At 41.6% G+C, this 24657-nt stretch overlaps 1 protein-coding gene across 2 annotated transcripts in view; it reads right to left on the reverse strand.

The window, feature by feature from the left end:
• The window catches only part of SORCS3 (sortilin related VPS10 domain containing receptor 3), a 273052-nt gene that overhangs the window by 131750 nt on the left and 116645 nt on the right, over window positions 1–24657 (reverse strand). For both annotated transcript variants that reach the window (XM_086899396.1, XM_086899397.1), the window contains one exon: window positions 9810–9909. In XM_086899396.1, the coding sequence (XP_086755522.1) occupies window positions 9810–9909 (100 nt within the window). The remainder of the gene's footprint in view (window positions 1–9809; window positions 9910–24657) is intronic.

The following is a 24657-nucleotide window of genomic DNA, read 5'->3' on the forward strand; positions in this document are numbered from 1 at the left end:
GCTCTAGTGTCTGGTATTTCTGCATAGGATAGTTCTGCATGATGCCTTTTTGTTCTTCTCCACTCTACACAGGAAAGCCCCAGTTGTTACAATTTCTGACACATTGTTTTGTGGTCACCAGCTTTTTTTCTAGTGACAGGGAACAGCTCTAATCCCAAACTGTGTTCACAGAAAGAGAAAAGCAGCATTCACTGTTATAATTACATGTTATTTAAGTAAATGCATGGTTCTGCTATTCTCCATAGAACTACAAAGTAATTTTCACCATTATGGTAACTTCCCATGTAAGCAGAAATAGTTACAGAAAATAATGTTATCAGTAAGGAGAGGCTGTGTGCACCACAGCTGCTGGAACTGAGAACACCATTTATATAAAAACACTCCTCTGATTATAGGTCTCACCTGGGAGAACACTTTACTTTTTATGTGGGTATAAGTTTACTCACAGTAGTTGTCCCATTACAGAAAACAAAAAGATGTGCACGGATAGTTACTCATGGGGTAAACTTTTGCAGCCTGTATTCAGCAGTCTATTTCATTTGAGGACACTAGAGTGTTTCATGACTCTATAGAAAAATAAAAATTGTGTTATGTATCTCCCTCGAGGCCATTAAATCTGAATACAATTTTAAAAGCATCATTGCTTCTCCTTTGCTTACACACTTTATTTTTCTGCTTTTTTAGTCAGATTGCAGAGTGAACATAGACAACAGTCAGCTTTATCACTGTTCATATCCAGCTGCTTATGATCTATCTCATTTTACTTACCTGGCATCTATTACTCCTCTCCCTCACTGTCCCTGATGTACTTCTCTTCCTAAAGTGCACCCCAAACTGAGGCTGTGGCCAGCACGTGCCCTGCAGACTCTGCTAATCTAGGCTATTAAAATGAGAATTCACTCAGTAATGCTGAGCTTCTTTATTCTTCACTTTGTAAAAGAATGAAATTAAAAGATATCTTGCCACTTATTGGGTTTGGGGCTGGCAGGGGGTGAGGGGAGGATTTTCCTCAAAGAGAGATAAGTAAGTTTTGGTGAACCAGCTCTTGCCACTAAATATCAAGGTCAGATCATTATATGGTCTTCAAAAGGACCCACCTGTCCCTTTACCAAGAGCTGCTCTCCACCCATTCTATTATTTTTCCCTACTTTTTAATAACAGGATATAGTGACTCACTATTATTGATTGATTATCCTGCTGTCTGTGAAGCACCATGCCCCTCCTCGTTAATTCAAAACTACCTCATTTTTCATACTTCATAAATTAATATATTATTGGAGCTGCAGCAGTAAATGAGATGGCCAAGTTTCAGAGTGTGGTAAGGAGGATGGAGAAAGGAAAAGAGTCTCATAAAGTTGCCTTATATCAGGACATGCAGCTGCATTCACCCTGCTGTCAGGTTGTGTGGTTAATACAGGCAGCCCTGTACAAGGTGATGCCTCCTGACAGACTCTCTCCTCCCTCTAACCAAGGCAAGGCACTTTGAAAGCTTACACAGCTCCACTCTGCCCACTTCATAAAAGCAATGCTCATGCTAGGTGACAAAACTGCAGCTCTATTTTAGTTGATACCGTAACTCCCGATCTGTCCTTTAACACTCACCGTCTAAATTGGAGCAAACTACTTCTGTATTTCTGACAGCCAGCTCAGGGAGCTCTATATCTGAAAGTGGATGGGACCTCTGCAGTGTTACCCCATTTCCTGTCTTTATGGCTCTGTAACATCCCTGAGTCTCCGCCGGGCCCTGACTGGAGCCATACAAGGTGAAGCAGGCAGAGAGTGCAACAGGAGAGAGGGACTGAATTTTAGCCCTGCCATAGATACACACCAGTATCTTGCCAAGCTTATCACTCTTACCTGGTAACTGTCCTTTTGCTCCAAGAATTCTTTGCAATTTGGAACACAGAGGTACAAGGATGCAAAATACAGATGTATAAAGGTACACAAAGACAACCTTAAGTCAAGATTTGTAATATATGAACTTCTTTTCCTTCACAAACACTGAAAGGATGGCTTTCATTGTAAGTGGCTGTTTCTATTTATACCTATTTTCTAACCCTCTTCCCTTCAGCCCCATTAAATAATGCCATATGGGAGCATTTTGTTAATTATCTCAATTGCATTTATTTTTAGAAACAGCTGATGAGCAGAGTGTGTGGTTCAGTGGGTCTGGGTTTTTTTTTTTCTGTTTGTTTTTAAATTTATCTACTTCTTCAGGGTACTAACAAAAAAAAACCCCACCAGGAATCCCCAGTTTTCACATTCATGAATTCCAAGGGACAGCCTACCCTGGAGGGCAATGATCACATTGCCCCTGTTTAAGAAAGCAGAAAACTTCCACTGTGGGTCTCTCATAAGTTTGTGGTCATAATTCTGTGTTGTCTGTTCTGGAAAATTATCATCTCCCAGACCACAGACTGCACAACCTCTGTTTTTCTCTATGATTTACATGAAGCCAGGAATGGTGAAGTTAAAATCTACAAGCAAATAGGCTTTATTTTGTTTTTTCTTTAGGGACAGGATCCTACAGGTCAGGTCAGGTTCCAGTGGAGCATCTGGCATGCCAGGCCCCTCAGCCCCTGACTGCAAGAGGCAGAAAACTCTCACAGGAGCATCTTGACTACAGATTCACAAAGAGGCACAATCCCCAAATATATTAGTAATAATACTTTTTAAAAAAACAGAAAAACACACACAGAAAAGACACAACAGAAAAAAACAAAAAAAAAAACCAAAAACACCAACCTGGACATACTGAAAAGGATTTAAAAGTATTTATGTCTTTATATCTCAGTGTTTTCCATTCACTGATCTTGAATCATGTTCAAAACACTAATAAACCAGCATCAGAAAATGATATATCTTACACAGGAAAGGTCAGAGAAACCTACTGTGAAAATGTGACTTCACTGACTTCAAAATAAAAAAAAGAAAACCCTTCAAAACATTAAATTCTTCAAGTCCTCTTCTTGAAGTAAGTATTGCAAAACATCTGTAACTCAGTATTTCTTTGACACAGTTGCAGGTCACAGTTCTGCAAACATTTACAAAAATGATCTCTTTTCTCAGATGCCAAATTCAAGCTGAATTAATTGGACAAGTAGAGAGAATCCCAAATACAACAAATCACAAGACCGCACCTTGTAGATGAAACGTCTTGTCACACATCCTCTCACTCTCCCAGAGATGTTGTGGGTGACCTTGAGGAAATCATCTTTGCAACACCAGTAAGTGACGAAAAATGTTACTTCTTCATTCACATTTTATTCCTCTGTTTCAATGCTCAGTTCTGGAGACAGAGTGTGACCATCCCTGAAGTGTATTTACGGGATGGATACGCTGAGATGTTACCCTGTTCACAGTCACATCTGTACAATCCACTGGTATAACCAGAGTAGGCAAACCTCAGCTCAGCTAAGCCAGGCACTGTGTTTCACAGCTTTCCTATCTGCCCCCATCAACTCTGGACTGGGTGGCATGGATTTTGGAGCTCTGAGAAGCACAGGGACATCATACACAGCCCAATGGGTCCAGAGAAGGAGTGCATGCAGGACTTTAACAGCAGCATTTGCAGGTCAGGTAATTTAGTCCCTGTTAATGGCAGATGCAAAACCAAGAGCTATTTAGTGCCTGTATTCCATTAGACTGAGGGGAAAGATTAGGGATAAAAGACAGTAGAAACAGCTTGTTCCATCACTCCTGCCCTGTGTCTCTAACTCAGCCCCATTGCCTTTGAGTCACAAATACACTCTTGAGATCACATCAGCAAGTGCCAGTTTGCAGCACAGACCCTTGATCACGGTGTCAGCACAATGAGGAAAACGGGTTCAAGAAAACTTTCCATCTTCCTAAAGCCATTTGGGCTTTACTCCAGAGCTCAGTTCCTCACCAATAGCAAGGGATGCAGTCACAGGAAAAAGCAGCAGATGATTAATGGGAGCTGTGGCTAAGCATGGCAGCTCAGTTCAGGTTGGGCTAGCAAGCATCAGGTACGTGCTGGAATCTCTGCCTCATCAACCTGACACATGTTTGATGAGTAAGGAGAAAACAAAATGCTACAGAATTCCCCGTGGGAGCATATGAACTAAGAAATGAAGGCAAAACCAAAATAAGTTTGAATCATGGTTCTGCCCTGAGGCTCCAATTACAGCTGAAGAATTCCCTTTGGAGATACAGACGGCCAGGATGGGTTTTGCTCTCAGTTACTCTCCAAGTGAGCAAGAGGAAATGAAGAGGAGATCCAAGCAACTTGTGCTCATTTCGGGATCTCCAGTTTCTGCACAGGGAGGTGTCACTCCCAATATTCTAGCTAGTCACCAGTCAGGTAAATGCATCCCTCTGCAATTACGGTATTACAAACAATTTCTTCCTTTATTAACATCAACAGCAACACAGCATTGCTCTCTGCCAGCTCATAAACAGTTGCTGCACTTCACCCCCAAGAAACTGCACAGACACAAACAAATCTAATTATATTTATCTGTCAGGAATTCTTACTCTCTGAATACCCTAAACATTTCTTCTTCTGATAGGCCAAGTTCAGAGGCATGATGAGGTATGAGATGTGCAGCATGACTTTGGCTTTTACATTTTCAGAGATTTGTACTGCCCCTCCATTTTGATTCTGTGACAACTAAGAAACTAGTCTGAAAAACCATTTTCTCAAAGTAATAACTGACCACCATAACTTTATTTCTGCTTTATTCTATTTGCAACTACTGTTTAAATAGCTTACCTGGAAGGTCTACCTTTAAATAAAACCTAAAATTCTTCAGTTCTGGTATAAGGGAAAAATGGGGGGAGTCCTCATTTCATTCACTGAGGCTGGGTGATGTTTCTATTCAGACAGTCAGCATAAAAAGTTACAGACCTTTTAATTCTTCAAGTCATCACCTACAACAATGATTGTAATAGCTCAGGGGAAAAGCTAAAAACAACTGCAGCTAACTGAATTGCAAAGCAAATTCATGAAGGAAGGTATTTCTAAGACATCAGAACTGTCACCTCAGATCTTAAATGCAATCAGGGCCTTCAGTTTATCCACACCTTATCTGAGCAATACTCTATACAGGAAAGTGGGGTTGATTTGTCAGAGCTGTTATTCTCTTCCTTTTTCCTCTCTTTTTTTTTTTAGTTCTTTTTAACTCCATCGTCTCCACCTCCACAGTATTCCCAAGGGTAGAGATAAAAGTTTTGTAGTGAGAACTGAGTTTTCAACTAAACATCATCTCCACCAAGAATAAGCACTCTTTACAGAATATTTCACAGGAAAAAGTAATACCTAAAATCTATGGTTCAACAATTCCTTGAGATTCAAAGTGGCACCTCTGTGCCTGAAAGGAGCAGTGCTTCAGATATATGGGACTTCAATTCTCATCTTCTTTCTGCACCCTTTTGGAAGGGCTTTACATCCCTCTGTGAGGCATCAATTGTAAAATGAACCCTGTTATTGACAACCAAGAAGAAAGCGAATGTTCTCACAATAGGGGATCTTACCCAGCAGACCAACTCGTGCTAGAAAATATGGAATCACAGCACTTCAGCTCCAAGCAGTGACATTTTGAAGTGCAGCCAGTTAAGCAAAGAATCACAAGCTTAATTTTTTTGTGGAAATTATTCCAGTTTCTAGCAGAATTTTTTCAGCAACCACGAAGAAAGAAGAGGATTGGGATAAAAAGAAACTGGAAATTTAAAAAGTCAAGAGAAATGTTCCTATTAAAATAGAAGAGATTTTTCCCCTAGTGTTTTGGAAGAAATAAACACTTTTAATTCCCAGACTGCTGTGAAAATCTGCCTCTAGTAAAATGTAACTAACGCCCAAAATACAGCTTTAAATTAAAGGTCAGCAGGGAACCGAGATCTCTGCCCAGCAGAGAGTAAGCAGCTTTTTGTCATATCCCCAAAGACAGACAACAGGCTACAGGGCAGAAAAGCTAAAGAAAAGTATTTTGCTACTTTCAGTTTTTCAGAGCACTCAAACATCTCCTGCTAAATCCCATTCACCTGTAAGAAAGGGGTGCTGCTAAACAAATATGAAAATTGCTCCGTTCTGAGGTTTACCACAAGTTACCTGCTTGTTGAAACCTATTTGGCAACTGGACAAAGCAGATGCTGCACGTGTGGTTTTTGTCTCAGGCCAACAACTGGGTGGGCAGATGCACTGAAGGGGAAGATGTGCCCTGGAATACACTCTGCCTATTAGAGCATCTTCATGGGTTTGGACGTGTCAACAGTGCAGGCCCTTGGCTTCTCACCAGAGTCCAAAACAGGAACTCTCAATAAATCCAGTCCCCAGGACTTGAGAGCTGTCTGACCGCTAAGGGCAAAGATCACCTGGAATTTCACAGCAGTAAGGAGAGCTCAGTGAAGATTTTCCTGACCCAAACACAAGTGCCTGTTGTGCAAGTGAGAGCACAAACAGCCCAACAACCTGCAGGAGAGCAGATCCAAGTCTGGCAGTTTCAATCCCCAGCAGCAGAGGCTTTCCATACACTTGCAAAGCGTTGTGAAACCCTGAACTTGTTAGTTCTTAGGGGAAGGGAATTAGCAGTATGACAGCTCCACGGGAAGATGAAGTAGTCCTGGCTCATGGCAGGGAGTGTTTTGACTACGATGCAGCCAGAGTCTGCAGATTCACAGAATGCGTGGCTGTTCCCTTATGTCAGCACCCAAGGTGGTCTCAGATCACCAGGCTGGCCCTGACCACTAGGAATGACACCTCTCAGGTACCACAGCTAGCAAAAACAATTCCCAGCAACTTCCTTTGGTATGTGCATGTTGTTATATTGTTTAATCATTCTGCAAATGTCAAATTGCACAAGGGCAAAGTGCATTTTCCCCAATACCTTCTGTGATTTCTAGGCAATGGACACGCCCCATCTCAGCTCCAAGAGCAGCCACCAGCAGGTAGGGCAGCACCTGGGCCCCAGATGTGCACCACAGCCAAAGCCACCTTATAGCTCAGTCTTTGCTCTGTTCCTTGGTTAACTCCGTGCATGAGGAGGGAGGGGGCAGATATCACCCAGCAGCAGTGTGTAAAAGCCAGGAACAGCTACAGACTAAATCTGACCTCCAAGAAATAAAGCACAGGTTGCCAAAAAAATTAAAATATTTCCACCGAAGTTTTTCAAAAAAGGAAATCAGAAACAAAAGGCTTTTCTTTTAAAAGAAGAAAGCAAAATGCCAGCTTTTAAATCCCCGAGCCTCATAATTGAGCCCAGGGTTACGGCACAATTCAGGTAAATGATGTTTATATAACTGGCATTTGGCTGAACATATAATTCCTATTTAACAGCTGAAAAGAGGCATTTTAGGTCTTCAAAGAAATCTGACAGGTAATTCCCACTGTAGTTCTGCAGGGTAGCTGAGAAGTAATTATCCTTCTCACTAGTAAATCAATTAGGAATGAATGTATGGAAAGCTTTTCTCCTCCTCCAAGTAAGCGCTAATCCTCTAAGCACTAATGAGTAGACAGGGCCAGCAGCAATGTGCAAACCCATCAGAAATCGACAGGAGCTCCGAGGCATGCAGGCTCCAATCAGTGCCTGGGAGTGAGTGCCTCAGGAGAAAAGACCTTGCCTGGAAAGGTCTGCATGGCTCATGTGTGCAACAGGTTCCATGCATGTGTCTCACTGCTGGTACCTCCCTCCCCACTCACTGCCACAAGCGAAAACCACGCTTGCAGCTCACAAGAGATCCCTGCATCATGTCCAACAAGGCAGCGCTTCTGCTGCTAGAGGTGAAATGCAAGGGACCTGGGCTTTTTCTGCCGGGATGCAACTGATTCACCTATTGCTCTGTGATTCAGTATTGGCAGCTGTCCTCAGGGGCTCAGCAAAATCATTCTGCTTACTGCCTTACACAGGAATAATATTCACCCTGAGAGACTGGGAGAAGTCTGCAACCCTAGAGCATTTTTTGCAGTGCATAACCTCAAGAATTTGTAAGAGGAGTGGGTGGACAATAAACCCAAACCTGAATCTGACAAATTTCAGTTGCTCCGGTCCAGTGACACCTTGTTCAGACATTTCTCAAGTGCTACATGAATGCCTGGAATTGCTTTGATGGTTAACAAAGCAGCGTTCAGACAGACCAGCTGTTTAAGCATGTACTGTTACATTTAAACTGTGTTACTGCTACAGTAACAGTGCTCATATATTTAGCAGAGATAGAATGGAAGCAAGTTGTTCCCACAGCAGCAAGCACTAAAGCTGGTTTCCTATGAATTTTCCTTACAGCTTATCTCTACATTTCATAAGATTTTTCAGAAGGGATGAGAAGGGCACAGATAAGTCCAGAAATCATTTCCTTTAGATGGGAAAACAAAAAAAAATTCTTTTAAATTTCTAATCTCAAATAAGTAAACAGCAAATAAAGATAGGCCTATATGCCACTATATGATGAAATGTAGGTGGTTTTAATTAAAAAAAAAAAAAGAAAAAAAAGAAGACTGCTAATCTGTAAAGCTCAGTAGCCTGAGAAATTGCTAGAAGATAATAATATATCCTCGTACTCTGATTTGTGAGGGAGTCTTTACACCAGTGACGTAGGATTTGTAACTGAGCATATTGCCTGTGCTTTTGGGTGGGCAGAGTTGCTTTGGAAACAGAATGAAGAAGAATTAACTCTTTGGTGCCCCCCACATATTGGATATAGGATGGTTGTGAAGGCCAGGAAAACTCACTGCAAGACATCTTCATCTGTTTTGCTCAGAAAAAAAAATAAATAAAAAAGTCAAAGTAGTTGTCACAATAGTTCAGCTCCTGCAACAGGAAAAACATAAGCTGAACTCTGGTCACTGCATTCTTCCTCTTCCCTGTACATCCAAACACACTTAGTAACCAGAGCTTTGTCTGCCTTATGGTTGCATACCCTGAAATAAACATCAGCCCCAAAACATCTATAGACTGACCAGTGACAGAAAGCACAACAGTCATAATAAGAACAGCACTAGTAGCAAGTTACTAGTTTGGAAATCTTTTGATGTAGACAGGATATGGACAGTTTGGAAGTGATCAAGTGAAATATTTTGCACTGGGCCTCTACACTGTCCAAATAGAACTTCACTGTCAGCAATTAGCTTCGTGCTGCAGCCCTCCCACACTGATTTCTGTGGGTAGCTGAAAGCATCTTTGTCCCACTACCTCCCCTGAATCAACACAGGCAATAATTTTAAACCAAAAAGGCTCTGAGTAGCAGTTCCTGGGCTGTGCTTGTGTGAGCCAGCTGCAGCCCTAATTGCATCACGTGGGAAGAGTGAGCAGGGGGTTGGAAAGCTGTGACCTCATCTTTTCTCCTACACAACCAAATCAAATTGTAGGTCTTCCACCCACTCTCACAGGCATATTCTGCTCTCAGCCCCCTTACATGATGCAACCAAAGAAAATGTCATTTACATCTTTACCTCCAAATGTGAGGAAAAAAGAGTCAAATGCAGAAATAAATGCCTTTTACTCAGTATTTCTAATAATAATGAGACGGAAGGCAGGGAGATGTGTAATAGCCAAAGCCAGTGTAAGCAAGAAACCCAGAAATATTTGTGTGAGTTCTTTAAAGTTTTAACAGTCAGAAGCAAATAAAAGCAACCTTTTTACTTCTCTAGCAAATTCAGAAGGGAATTAAGCACTTCACTGCCGTCACAAGTAAAGCAAGGTCAGTTCTGTGGGATTTCATGGAATTGCACCAGTGCAACTTAGACAGCAAATTCAAGCTCTTGTGAATTACCAACAGATTTCACTTTAGGATCATAATTCCTCTCAGAATGCTGTAATTTTGTTTCTATAGCTACCAGTGCAATGTCTCTCCCTTACCTTCCTCTTGTTAGTGGGACTGACATATAGGTAGCTCAGCACAGTCTTCAGGCCTACTTTGTCATTTAGCTTTTCATAGGTAGTGCCATAGTCTGTTGACCTGGAGAAAAGAGGAGACAAAAAGAGTTTATGTTGTTGTTAGAGCTCAGGGGAAGGGAATGACTGTGTGAACAGATGTTCCAAATTACAGTTTGAGCATTATTATGCTTAAAACACAAAATTTTATGTTTCATTCAGGGTGGCCAGCAGAAAAGGGAGGAGTACTTGAGTCCTTTGGGGCAGTGTCTGTCTGCATTCATTGATTATATGCATCTGGGAGATGTGGTGCTCCCATGCAGATGGACTTTGGGGGCAGACTCTGCCTTCATGTGCCAGTGTGGGATTGCAAATGATATTTACATGTAAGAGGACTCTGATAGCAGCACCTTAGTACAAATTCTCTTTTCAGACAAATCCAACATAAGAATCCAAATTAAACACAACAACAACAGTTTTATTTAGGTAGGTTGATTTTTGACTTAAAGATGGGGATCCAAATGTGGCTCAGAATTGTAACAGCTGAACTCATGTCTAGATAAAAATGTGCCTAAACTGGCATCTTGAGTCCTCAGTCACCCCCATCCTACTTTGTGCCAGGCATTTAATTTTTCTGAGTTACGGAGACAGATTCAGGCCCCTACACTAACAAATCCCACCCAGAGGAGCAGATGATCTGGGGGTGGTATTACCCATTCGTGACTGGGGAAAAGGGCTGCTTCGTCACAGAGGGTTTTCTGTAGTGTCCTCCTCCTCAATTGTGGGCATGTTTGAAACCTCACTGCCCTGCTTGTTTCTCTACTGTTTTCATACTTTGCTTTCCTAACAAACAAGATTTTTCCTACCAGAACAACCCAACAGCTACATTGTACAGGATCCCAGACCTGAAGGGCGTTCAGCACCAGCTGGCTTTAGGAGGGAGGGGTATCAGACCCTGCCTGAAAGCCCCCTCACATCTGCAAGCAGTGGGGAGTGCCTGGCTCCCATCCCAACTCAGCTTCTGTCATAGGGATGAGCAAACACAACTCTCAGCAGATGGACAAAGAAAGGTCCTCATAAAAAGCCTACCTGGACATATCTAAAATCTTATTAGGATGAGAATCCATGGCCCTTGCCCTCCTCTCTAAACACACTTTTTACTGGAGAGATGATCAGAGAACATGCAGCAATTCAGTGCCTTTCCCAGTACTGAGCCCCAGTAGTTTGTTTTCCTAAGTTCAACAAGCCTCTAGAATTTGGTTTGGTTTGAGACCAATCCTCTGCTCTTTTCTGTCTGGCAGAGAAATGGCCCAAACCCTTTCTGGCATCACAATGAACAGGGCAACTCACGTGGCTGGAGAAACTGAGCAATGCCAGAGCCTGCACCCAACTCTGCTGCTTTCCTTGCTGCTGCTGGAGTCCAGAGTGACACCAAAAGGGCCAAGCCATAAATAAAACCAGCCAGATGGTTTCAGGCTTACAAGTGGTAGGAATCATGAAGTCAAAAGCTTGCTTCAGTGCATCCTTCAAGGACAATTCCTAAATACTTTGTAAAGTCTTTCTTTCCTTAAATGGGTTGAACTAGCCTTTCTGCTTTGAACAGTCACCAGCCAGGGTGTTTCAAGTCTCAAACAACTGCCTTGTGTTTTGGTTAACACTTTAATACAAACACAGAGCTAATGTCCTCACCACTCTTCTGTACTGATGCATAGTAGGATCACCCACTGGGCTTCACCCAGATACCTCAAAGAATATGGCAATAATGAACTGTATTTTCATAACATTTTCCCACCCAAAGTATCTGAAGCTCTTGTCTCACTACATATCAATATCAAACAAATAAACAAACAAAAAAAAAATATTAGCAGCCTTCCCTCTCCAGCCAATCTTGAAACTGAAGCAGCTTTACTAATGAAACTGAATAATCAAGGACAATTAATTCCAGTACATGAAGCCTCCTATAAATGCAAATTCAACAGGTCAGGAATCCTCAGGTAACACTAAGCTCTAAGCAGAGGATAACAGACAGGGGGCAAGCAGAGGCACTTCCTTGATATTACCCTTCCAACAGCACTGCAGCTATGAACAAGCCATTTTTGTGACTACACATGTACCAGCCACCAGGCAGTGAAAGAGATCACTGGTTTCAACCAGCATTAAAAGAGAATACAAATAACACTTTAATATTCTGACAGAGCTACTTTGCGTTTGTTCTCTGAGTAATTTTAAGATCTCCCAAAATGCTTTCACACTTCTAAAGATGCAGGCTGGATGCCCTAATGACTCTTGCTCATTAAACCATTATCACTCATTGCATTTGCCCTTTCAAAGGATAGCTAGAAAGGAAGTAGGATCATTATTTCGTTAGCTTCTCTGAGGCTTTCTTTATTACCATGACAGTCAGCACTGGCTTCACAGAAACATCTCAAAGGATATCACAATAATATACTGTATTTCCCTGGCACTTTTTCTGGCTAAAAAATCTAAAGCTTTGTCTCGTGCTAATCCATTCAAACTAACAAAGTCCCAAAAGCCATACTGGGAAATACTATCTCTGTTCTAGAGATGAAGAAGCTGAAAGCTTGCATAAGTAATGATTCATTTTTTCAAAAGCAAGCATCTACAATTAGCCATTTCAGCTTCTGCAATCATCTAGTGGAGGGCTCAGCTCTACCACCAAATTGCCTAATTAGAAAACAAGCATTAAAAAAAAAAGAAAAGAAAAGATCACTGCTAATTTTAGCTACCCAAGCCTGAACATTTAAAGAGATGTGACCCACAGGTGGAACAGAAAATTTTTGAGTCAGCTTTAAATCTTAACTTGACCCCTTCTCTTTTACTAATTACTTCTAATTCCAAACTAACTAGCCCATACATCCTTACAGTCATTTGACACTATAAGCAGACTGGATACCAAATTCTCCCCCAGTCCTCTGGTCACAATATGGTCCCCTTCCAAGCACATTACTAAAGTAGTGGAGGGAAAGAAATGTTGTAGTCATATCAAAATGAGAAAAGACTCAGCGATATAAAAGGTGGTTTCCATGAGTCACACCCCAAACACCTGCCTTAACTTTTTGGGGCCTTTAATGGCAAACTGATCCTGCTTACCTCGTTCTCCTCTGGGTTGCTCCATTCCAGCTATCCCTGGAATCTCATCATCTTGGAAGGTTGTTACTGCCTTCAGTCTCAAGCTGATATTTGCATATTGCTTCTAACCACACACACATTTATACATAAAAGTGTTTTTAACAATGCTTTCACAAACTGCACCTCAGTACACTGCTGGTAGCACAGAAACTCTTAAAACACAGGACTAGGAATGTTACAGTGATTCTTCCCCTGGACTCAGCACTGGTGAGGCCACACCTCGAGTGCTGTGTTCTCTTCTGGGTCTCTCCCTCAATGACTATTGAGGTGCTGGAGTGAGTTCAGAGAAGGAAAACAGAGCTGGGGAAGGGTCTGGAGCACAAGTCCTGGGAGGAATGGCTGAGGGAGTTTAGCCTGGAGAAAAGGAGGCCCAGGGGAGACCTCATCACTCTCTACAGCTGCCTGAGAGGAAGGTGTAGTGAGCTGGGGATCAGCCTCCTTCCCAAGTGACAGGACAAGAGGACATGGCCTCAAGCTGGGTCATGGAAAGTTCAGGTTGGACACTAGAAGGAATTTCTTCACAGGCTGATTATACATTGGAACAGACTGCCTAAGGGGATGGTGGAGTCAGCATCCCTGGAGGTATTCTAAAAGAGACTGGACATGGCACTCAGTGTCATGGTGTGGTTGGCAAGGCGGTGTTGGGTCATAGGTTGGACTCGATGATCTCAAAGGTCTGCTCCAACCTAATTGATTCTGTGATGTGGAATGGACTCTGGTCATATATAACAATCCTGTGTTAACTCAGTCCATGTGTTTTCTCCCATGTCTCTGTAATAATAAGGCTTTGGCTATGTTTCTGATGATGACTCTGAGGGTCTAGGCTGCATCAGACTTTTGCTCCTCACCAAATTCTGCATATTCTATTTGGAAAATCAAGGTTTATAATATAGTGCTTTACTGGGATACTGAAAATTCTCCCACAATTATATTCTGTTTTAAACAGTGGGGGGGAAAACCCCATCTGCTTGATTCCATTGCCCTCTTGTGACAGGCCATGATGTGTTTAAACCATCGCTGCAACATCCTCCAGTCTGGCAGAGCAAGGTGCAAGGGATACACCCAGGTGAAGAAGCTTCTCTATACAAAACCTGTCATAAATCAGAGCACCACAAGCTAACAAAATCCATCTTGCTCCTCTAAATCTGAGCCTGAGCTTCTCTGTGAAACCAACAAACCAGCCTGAGCCAACAGACTTCATACTGTGATAAGACTTGCTCAGGCACAGAGATATGAAGCAGAGGTGTGGAGAGGCAAAAGAATGCCATGCCAATAGCTTTCAGAGTTCTCCTCTGTGACACTTTCCATCTCAGGGCTCTGTCAGACAGAGAAAGGCAGGTTTGTTTGTTTGAAGTCTCAGCTATTCAGCTATGGAGAAAGGCTAGAAAACATGTAAGTCTTTCAGGAGAAAATGAGCTGCAAATGCTGGCACTGAATGACTGGGATGAAAAAGTCAGTCTCTTCCACCAACCCTCCTGTCAGAGGGTTTTCTCCTCTGTGCTGTGACTCTCTCTCTGTGTGGAGAAGAAGCCATCATGCTTTTGATTTTAGGTTTTCAGCTATTTTCTAAGCTTCTTCTAAAGCTGATGCATTCATCTCCAGCCCAGAGTCCCACTACACATACCTGCAGCCTCACACTGAAAATTGTGTGGAGCAACAGCTCTGCTTAAATGAGCGGAAGAACATCCCAACTCTCTGTGCACTTCAGAGAGCAACAGGAACGTGCCAGATTAATACTTGCTTCACTTCTCACGGGCCTGCAAACTGCCTGTCTGCAGCATGCTTGTCTCTCCATACCCCCACAAACAACTTCTTGCTTTTACTCATTGGCCAATTTTCTCCCAGTTTGGCAGAAAAACAAAAACCCAAGAGAAACAAAGTTTCTACAAGTTTCATGAAAATCAAGAGCCAGCAAAAGGGAGAGCAATTATGAGGGCTCTGAGAAAAGCTGCAGCATAGAAGTAAATCCCATGAAACATGAGAGGAGGCACAACACTCTGAACATCCAGCTGCAGGAAAACATTCAAACACAGCTCACATAGTAATACAGTACAAAGAACTCAACTGCACAGCACAGGAACTCAGGCAGCCAGTCTTCCATCACTTGTGTTTCCTTCTTTCCCTTCCCCTTCCTCCCCTCAAATTACCCTCACTGAGATAAAGGCCCTTCTGAAGCTACAACACACTGAGAAAAGACCTCTCCTGAGTCAAATCCCATTGAGGCAGTGGCCAGGAAGTTCCACTATTACCACTGCAAGGCTGTCTGGTTGACCTGGTCACACACACAGATACTTTTGCTGACAGAACAAAATAAAATTCAAAACAAAACAAACAAAAACCCACACACAACAAAAACACAAGCAAACATCCCATAAATAAAAAAAAAGCCCAAACAAAACAAATGACAAAAAAAAAAAAACTGGATTGTGGCAAAGGACCTTTTAACCTCACAGTCAGGACACCACTGGTACTCTTACCTGATAGCATCAAAAATTACATCAATGGAGGTAACAAACAAAATCTAATTCTTAGTCCTTCCCTGTCTGGAGCTGACATAAGTCTGGATGTGGACATTTTACAACTGAAGTATCCACAGAAGCCCAGTAGAGGTAAACCTACTCAGTAACCAAGGAAGTTCCTGTATGTGTAGTCTGAATCAGCCAGTTAAGAGAGCAAAACATTTGCTGAGAGCTTGTTTTTACCCAACCATGAGTTTAGTGACTGCAATAAATGTAAAACCAGAGTATTTTACAATTGCAAGCAGAAAGAACTGCCTCCCTTTGTCTCCATCCTACTAAAGGAAACTGAAGGCCACAATGAAAGTCTGGGGAAATGAATAGAAATCAAGCAAGCACGTGGTGCTGCTTCCTGCTGTAATGTCCCAGCCTACAGCAATATCGCAGACTTCCTAAATTGAAGATGATGTCTTTGCATGCCAGAGCCATCAGTGGGCTTTTAGTTTCATAAATCTGTCTAATCCCACAGGGATGCTTCTGGCAACTTTGCTATCACAAGGTAGTAAACACCACAGCTCTGTGCTGTATGAAGAGAGGCTCCCTTTCGGTTTAACTTCTCCCACTTAACAAGTACAAACCATGGAGCCCCATGCTGCCATTTGTGATTTCACTGATTATTCTCATATTCTCCACAGATCTTTTTTTTTCCCAGTCTCAAGACTCCCTGTTTATTCAGACACTCCTTGTACAAGCTATTCATGCCTCTGATCATTCTACAACTAGTTTTACTAGTCCAATTACATCTTTTGTCATGGATGCCTCAGGGACCAATCTTTAACAGGAAGATCTTCCTGCAAAAAAACCCAGCTATCCAAGTATATCAGCACAGATCCAGAGTATTTAACACAATCTAAATAAAACCACTTTCTGCCATCATACACAAGGGTGTATATTCTCAATACTTCTGGAACCATAACCCATCAGTTCTAGTGGACCTTCAGTTCCATAAGGTTTCAAAAGTATCTAAAACCAGAGATCCCACTGGGGAAAAAGAAGTTCAAGCAGATCATAGTTTCGGTAATGTATCTTGAAAAAAAATCTTTTTTTTTTCCTTTTAGTTTGCATGTAATGTAAACAGCAGACTATCCACCTCAAATACTATTATGATCCCAGCACCCTTCCTCCATCCCCTTTCTTTTCTGATTAATGGTGATTCCCATCACTAAACATCCGAAAGACTTGAAGATGACCTTTGTTGATAAATTTCCATCTGCAACATAGAGTGGAGGTGGCAAGGAAAAATGAGCTGCAGTGATGCACAGTCATTGTGATTTGCAGTTCAAAATGAAGGTGAGAAGAGACAACTAGGAACACCGGCTTCCTCTTTTTTATTTCTTTTTTTCATATTCTCTTTAGTTTTTTTTACAGGAAAGATTCCTCTTTTGTTTATTCCATATGAGCCTTTGGGAGGACACTGGATGTCTCAGAGGTTTAACAAAAGGATACAGAATATTCCACCTCTGGATTTATGGCAAGTAAAACACAGGAGTTGCAAATATCAGTCACATTTCTAGTGGCTGATTGCTCATCAGCATTTCATTTGATCACCATCACAGAGGGCAGGAGGGGCTGTTCACACCGGTCATTTCCTGGCAGAGATGACTACTAAGACAGGCATGAACAGTCTATGGAAATGCAGTTTGTGTGTATTAAACCTACAGGGATGGTGGGGGCTAACTTGAAAGCCATATGTTTGCATGGTGCTTACACTTGTTCTGTAGGAACACAGTGATGCTTTAGATATCCCCAGCAATCACTGACCACCCAGAACATATCACAGGGTGCCTAAATAGCATTCACCATCAGATAACAGGCAGTGCTTCCCCAATCCCTGTTCTTTTCTGCACCCCTACCTTCAGAAACACCATTTCTGTGGAAAAGCAGAAGTTTCAGGTCTAAAATATTCTGTAGAACCACCTGAAGAAGCAAAACCTTCTTTTGAGACATGAAGAGAGAGGGCAAGGGGATTGCAGGAAATGGGTAGAATGGCAGAAAAAGCAAGGAATGCTGGCAAAGTAAAACTAAGAATCATACCAACAAAAAAAAAAACCACCTTGAGCACCAGAGTGTCGTTCTCTGTTCTAGGACATTTAGAGAAAGGCCCTATACCCACTGTGGGACACAGATTTGGCTAAATGAAACTCTGAAGCCGTCTCAACATTTTGCTTCTACCAAAGAATGGCAAACTCTGCTCTGAAGCCGAAATCAACCCAGCCAAACTGATGGATCCTAACACCTGATGGCAGGCTAGAGCCTGTACTATATAAAATCCTGTAGCAGAGAATCTTTTCAGAGAACCAGGGAACCTGGTCAGAGCAAGCAGGCTGCATGTGTAGTGATTACTAAGCTTTGCTTTATACTCTGCTGCTGAATAGCCCACAATAAGCAGGCACAAAAGCAACAAAGGTTGGTGCCTCCTACAGTGAAACTGAAATAACTCTACTCCTCCATTTGTAAGATTCCATCTTCTCTCTACCATGGCCATTTACTTCATCTTAAATTTAGCCACCTACAAACAGGTAGCTCTAGCTGGCAAGCCTGTCCACATATTTTTTTTGTACCTATAGACAAAAACTGGAAACTTAAGAGGATGCTTTATTCACCCTAAAATAGACAAGGATATATTTCTCTCTTAAGATGCCTTCCACCCTTCAGAGCTAAAAGAGACCAGAGCAACCAACACACAACTAGCACAAAGCAAGGTGTATCTCACCATAAATGGGTTAGAAAATTGCATGCACTGAGCTGACAGTACAAATGAAGGGGAAGGACCTCAGCCATCCTGACTGAGATCGAAAGTTCATGATTTATTATAATGTTCTAGTGCTCTACATTTTAAATGTTATTATTCTGGACATGTATGAGAATTACTACTAGAAGCAGGTGCCAAATGGTATCAGGACTCCACTGTGACTTACACAATTTATCGCATTACAAAATGAAGAGAGCAGAGATAAGCAGAGAAGTATGATATGGATTTCCCAACAGTTGCTGGCAGCATAAAGAATATAAACAGAGACCTGATAAAATGTGAAATGGCTTCTCCTCAAAAGCTGGGATAAGCCCTTCCCTTCATGGCATGCTTGTCCCGTTACAGCACTGATGAACTGGCAATCCTTCTGTGGCCAGGCAAAGCTGACAGAATAGATACCTGCTGGTAGAAATGGTACCTCACAGAAGCTCAGCAGATGAGATGCAGACACATCTCAGCCACCTTGAGTCAGGGGCAACCTGGACCTTAGAGATTTTGTCTTTCCAAGGGCCTCTACTTCTCCTGCTCTGGCCATTTCACTACTGTAAAGTCTATGTAAAAGCATTACTTCTTTATAGCTCTGAAGAACTGCACTTCATCATTACTCATTTTCCATTCGTACTGTCTAAAAGATCTGACATATTTATCGTGTTCTTGATTCTGATGTATTCTAATTTTCCAAAGAGGTGTTTTATGCATCCCTGATAAGGCAGCATATTGATTTGATTCCAAGCACTTGACTGACTCAGCAAAGATGGCCTTATCAACACATATTCAAGAAATTTGGTCTAGAGGACACTTTAATAGCCTCAAAGATAAAAGACAGCTTTGATGACAAAGCCTCATTAATTAATCAGATATTAATTAGATAATTAATTAGAAACAAGGTCCTTCCCAGGCCCTTTCCTACTTTTATTACTATAGCTAAAAATGCTTCTCTAACAATTCTCTGAAGTAGCTAATCATTTTAATTTGCATTATTTTATAGCAGAAGGAAGTGCTTTGAATGTAGGATTTTGTGAAGCAGTTCTAGAAGTTCCATTTAACATCTATGCTATTCTGTGCATATTTAAACCAGAACGTCTCTTAAATGTATCTTGAACAAAATGTCAAGGGGAGATTATGGAACTGTCCCCTCCCTCAACTCTATATTTTTGTGGTAGATGTGGATGACAAAGAATTCCTTCCAACCACTAAGAGAATAAACACGCTCTGAGATATACAAACTGCCCTGACAGGAGCTCACCATACCCTTCTAAAAGAGGGGGACAGGTGACTCAAATCTCTGTTTCCCAGCTGGGGATACACACATTTGTCCACTCATGCTCCCTGGGAAGGTGATTTACCTGAAACTTGCTTCTGACACTGTCTTGCCTGTTTTGGCATCAGTGGTAGGCAGTACTGTGGGGACATTCAGACAGACCTGAGTCATCTTTAAAATCACACAAGGCATGTCGATTTTTTCAAACCATCAGCAAATCTTTGCAGAACTGATGTAATTAAAAAAAGAGGGCAGTGATAAAGATAGTTTAGTCCAGTTCCTTAGACACAGATATTAAAAATTGCAGACAATTCCCAAACCAAATTTTACCGTCAGCCTGCAGCTCCTTCCAGTCCCTACCTCAGCTGACCCCTCTCCCACAAGCCTTATGTCTACCCCTACTTGTGACCCACAAAGGTTACTGTCCCCAGCAGCACACCCACACAATCTGAGCATAAATACCACAGAATCCTGCCTGACCTCCAGCAAGGCTCCTCAGCACTCAGTTTCACATTAACTTAGCTTCCTGGGGAAAAACTGACTCTTACTGTTCCCAAAAATAAAAAATCTGAAGCTCATGAGATGCAATCACCTGAGACAGCTGGGGACTGGCAATGAACTAAGTCTGGAACCTTCTAGACTTAGGAACACATCCTTACCTCCAGTCACAACATGACTGAGAACCTCTATGTGCTACTCTTCCAGAACTAACAAGACAAAACCAGATCTCCAATAAGTTAAAATCAATATGGCCCTATCACATACAAGTGAGTGAGTAATACTGGCAGACTTACACAAATATACACAATAAAGGTAAGGACCCACTATATCTGTGTGCTTCTATAAATGTAAAGACTAATAACAACATTAACAAGAGGATGTAATGCATTTTACAAGCATTTCACAATTTTGCATTTGTGAGAATTCTGCATTTCTGAAAACCTTCAAAGTTTAAACTTGCATATACAAGAAAAAGAATAGTGCAAATTTAGTTTTCTAAAGAAGAGAACAGAATTTGGAGCCATAAAAGACCACAAGTTGCAGGCTAATATTGCTCTCAACAGGTATTATGTGGTGTTCATATTCTCACCAGAACAGACACAAGTTGTCTTTCAATATAAGAAATAAATATGTAAATATATAAAACATAAAATCAGCACATTCCTGAATCCTTCAAAGCTTAATCCATTCCAATTACCACTGAAATATCCATGACAGGATCTGCAAACCCTCCCAGCTTATTGAAATAACATTTTTGAGCATCACATAGCAGAGACATCATAATTCACCAGACAGAAGGAGCTTCCAGGCCAGATTATACAGCTGACAATGCTCTTCTGTAGGCTGTACCACTTGCTTTGCAGGGTGACCTGGTTATACAACTGCCTCCCCAGGCAAGAAACCAGGGTTGTTCTGAATGCTCCCAAATGACTCTGGTTCTTTCTCTTCCAGATATTCAGATTACGGCACTATATTCTCTCCTAGTTCCCTAGTTCCTAGTTCCCCAGAATGAAAAATTTTGGTTGAGAAATAGAGGGACAGGGATATAAGTGCAGAAATGAAAGACAGCTGTCACCCAGTTTCTTGGTTTGTGCAACAGTCAGATCAGCAGCTGGATTACACCTCTCCTAAATTCAGTGCTGCACTGCAGGTCAGTATTTCACAGAAGCACTGTTTGAGTGTGAGTTTTATTCATTCCCTGAGCACAAGGATTAACAGCCTTGACTCCAGTTACTGCATTTTTAAAATGCAGACACTGGGGTCTAAGCTTGAATCAATACAGACTCTCCAAAAAGGTGAGCTTGCAGTTTATCAAGTTTAATAAATTACTGTCATCCAAAGGGCAGGGGTCCCCCTCTTCTCCATCAAACATCTGCCAGTTGTGGACAGCTCAGAAAGCACACAGCTGATCACTCCCATGCTACCAATGCCCTAAGAACTTCCCTGCCTAATATCTTTCAAACCATCATGTTGGTTCAGGCATAATTTCAGCCCAGAAAAGCCTCCTTTTCCTGTCATCTTTTGCACTCAGCCCTTAGAAGCTCATCTAACACAAAAGATTTTGCCTTTGGGAGAATAAACCTGTTGGAATCTTTTCAGACAGAAGATCAATAAAGTGGGAGCAGCTTGAAAAGTCAATCAGCATCAGCAAGTCCCCCAGGAGATAGCTGAGTGATTATCTTTTTAACGAAGGAACAGTAAACGGAGCACAAGGAATGCACATCCCCTTCAAACTCACAAGGGAAGGTATGTGAGGCTGAGACAAAAGGACAGAAAAGGAAGCACTGGAAGAGACCAATCATCTCTTCAGTTTGATAGGTTGACTCAAGAAATAGTTAGAAAGATCCAACTTAAAATTGTTCAAACTGAGAATTGGCTCCAGTACTACATTGCAGATATTTCCTCTAGGTGTTAGAGGATGAATACTTTTGTTTATAACCCAAAACACAAGGATAAATAAAGGATATGCCTTTACTCCTAAGTGTGCTGAGAAGGTTCTTATTCATAAAGTCTTGACTTTTACCTAAATGAATTTTATGAAGGGCTAAGTACCATGCATATTATCAATGCAAATAAAAGGAGAAAGCTGTCCATGATCTGAGTCTTTTTCTATTACACACCACAGATTTACTTTATGTCTTTGGATTTAATCATAGAAAGGCTCAAATATAAACAATCAACCTGCAGACTCCAAGGTTCACTGAAGAAATAATTGTACTGTTGTACTAAAGGCATTGGAAGGTATCTTAGGAGACCTGCGGGGTTCCTACTTTGCCCCAGGCTTCCTATGAGGATTTTCACACAGGAGGACATATTTTGCTGCTGCTCCAACCACCTGGGTTGGAGTATGGTACCTCCCCCAAAGGTTCACACAGAGGAAGAAATTTCAAACTGTAAACTGAGATCCACACTTTCCTGTCCATGGCAGATGGATTGGGCTGCATGAGTCCCTGTGCCCTGTGTCATGACAGAGCTCAGAGTCCATCCATGTAGTTGTCTGTGCAAGCATTCAAGTCTGTGACTGTATATTTTGGGCCTTTAGCTATGCTTTCCACTTGAACCTGGGATCCAGTCTAACTCAGGGTATCAGCCTAGTCATCAACCAACTGTTCATGTTACTGACAGCACAGTCCATGGATCTACACCTAAAAAAACAAATAAATTAAACCCAAATTCAATAAATTGCAAAGTGTATCTTTAACTGTGCTATAACCCAGCAAGATTAGAGCTCCTGGAAGGTTTTAAAGCAGTGGCACTTAAGTTCTTACAGTGATGTTATTTAGACCAGGAAAAAAATGGCGCTTTTTTTTTTTTTTTTTTTTTTTCCCCTTCATTCTACTCAACCTGATACTTCAAAAGCCAATGACAAAGTGAAGCATGATATTACACTCCTGGAAGGTACCATTAAGTCCCTCACGGATAATGTCAGCATAAAGGGTTGTCCATCTTTTAGCAGGTAAATTGCAATAGCCTGTGATTAATTAGGAAATAGTGGCAACTCATCATTGGCCATTTCCTTATCCCTTTTAGCTGTCTTACCAGAAGGCACGTGGTTTGTTTTAACATCATCTTTAACATTCTGGAAATGAATCTTCCTGCAGGCTGAATAGGAATGCTCTGACTATAAACCCTCTGCAGTAAACAGGGGTCTGATCAACCACCTGGTGCAGAGGCACTTCTGCAGACTTGTCTGTGCACACCTCTGCAGGTTTTACTCTGAGGACTGTGGAGAAAATGAAATACGGTACAAAAGAGGGAGATTCACATGTTGCCATGATTTCTAGCATAAACCTTTAGATATGGCTGATAGGTCAGTGAGCAGTGCATGGACACCCTAAGAACATGTAGGAAACATGGTTAATCTCTGCAGTTTATTCCAAGAATCAGGGCAGTAATGAGAGGCAGTGGCTCAGTACACATGAATTTTCGTCCCCCACCTTTGTCCCTTCAAAGGGTCCCTGTGAGGAAACCTGCTGGGTGCACACCACTGCCTTGAGTATGCTGCAGTTACTCATGTTCTAACATTAGGTCCTCAGCTATTATATGTCCAAACGCAACTACTCATCCTATCCAAAAGTGGAAGCCTCAGTAGAGTACAGCATGTTCCTCAGAACATCCTGCATCATCCACTTCTAAGTAAGCACCACAGTGAACCTGCATCACTTAGGCAGTTGAAAATAGAAACCAGTGAGAGGATCTCCCACTACAGGAAATCTGCTGATTTTAACCAAGCTTCCCCTAGTTCATTTCCCCCCATTCCCTCCCTCTCCCAAAACCTCTTCAACCTCTCTAGTGCATGCCTATATTAATCACAGTCCATACAGGCAAAAAAAAAACTTTCCCTTGGAGTCCATTTTAGACACAAATATTTATTTGTCCTTGACTCAGATGCAAGAGAATAGGTCTGTGTTAATGAGCTACAATCATGGATCAATAAAGCTCATATAGAGCTTTAAGTGCAGTGATTACAGAAAGAGGGAACACAGAAAGAGATATAACATCGTGTACATATGCACCATGTACTATTACACAGCTGCTAAGCTTTAAAACAATGTGTTTGTAATAATCAAAGCACTGTGGTGAAATAGCAGCTGTCTTTTCAAGACAACTGTAACAGCACATTGAGAGTGCTTTCTGAAGGGGTTATTTCTTTGTCCACACTTTACACAACTGATGCTGAAAATAGAGAAAATAAATAATGATGGGGTTTTGCTACAAGTCATTATTTTGCAAAGATTGCACTTTAATAGCTCTAGTACACAAAGTTTTTCATGAATTATTCTCCCTTCCTCATGGATGAGGGCAAACCATAAACATGGGTTTCTTTAACCCCCACCTTCTCTCTGTCTCTTTTTATTTTTTTACATCTCATTCTGCCACCACTTATCAGTGTCCCCGCAGCAAAAAAGGGGAAAATATTAAATGCATTTCCAGGAATTCTATCTCATCCTTAATGACACCATCAATAATTGCTGTCACAAGCTAATATCATAGTTGCAACCTTACAAGGAAGATAAAGAGGCAGGGCTTTTCACACCGAGGTTTCTAGACAGGCTCTAAATGGGATTTTGCTGCATGCTTTGAAATGCCTCCTGGATAGCTCAGTGGGAACTGAAAACAGGTTGAATCCAGACAAGGATTCAACTAAACCCA

Source organism: Cyanistes caeruleus, chromosome 8, assembly GCF_971803275.1.
Source record: "Cyanistes caeruleus chromosome 8, bCyaCae1.hap1.1, whole genome shotgun sequence".
Taxonomy (NCBI): domain Eukaryota; kingdom Metazoa; phylum Chordata; class Aves; order Passeriformes; family Paridae; genus Cyanistes; species Cyanistes caeruleus.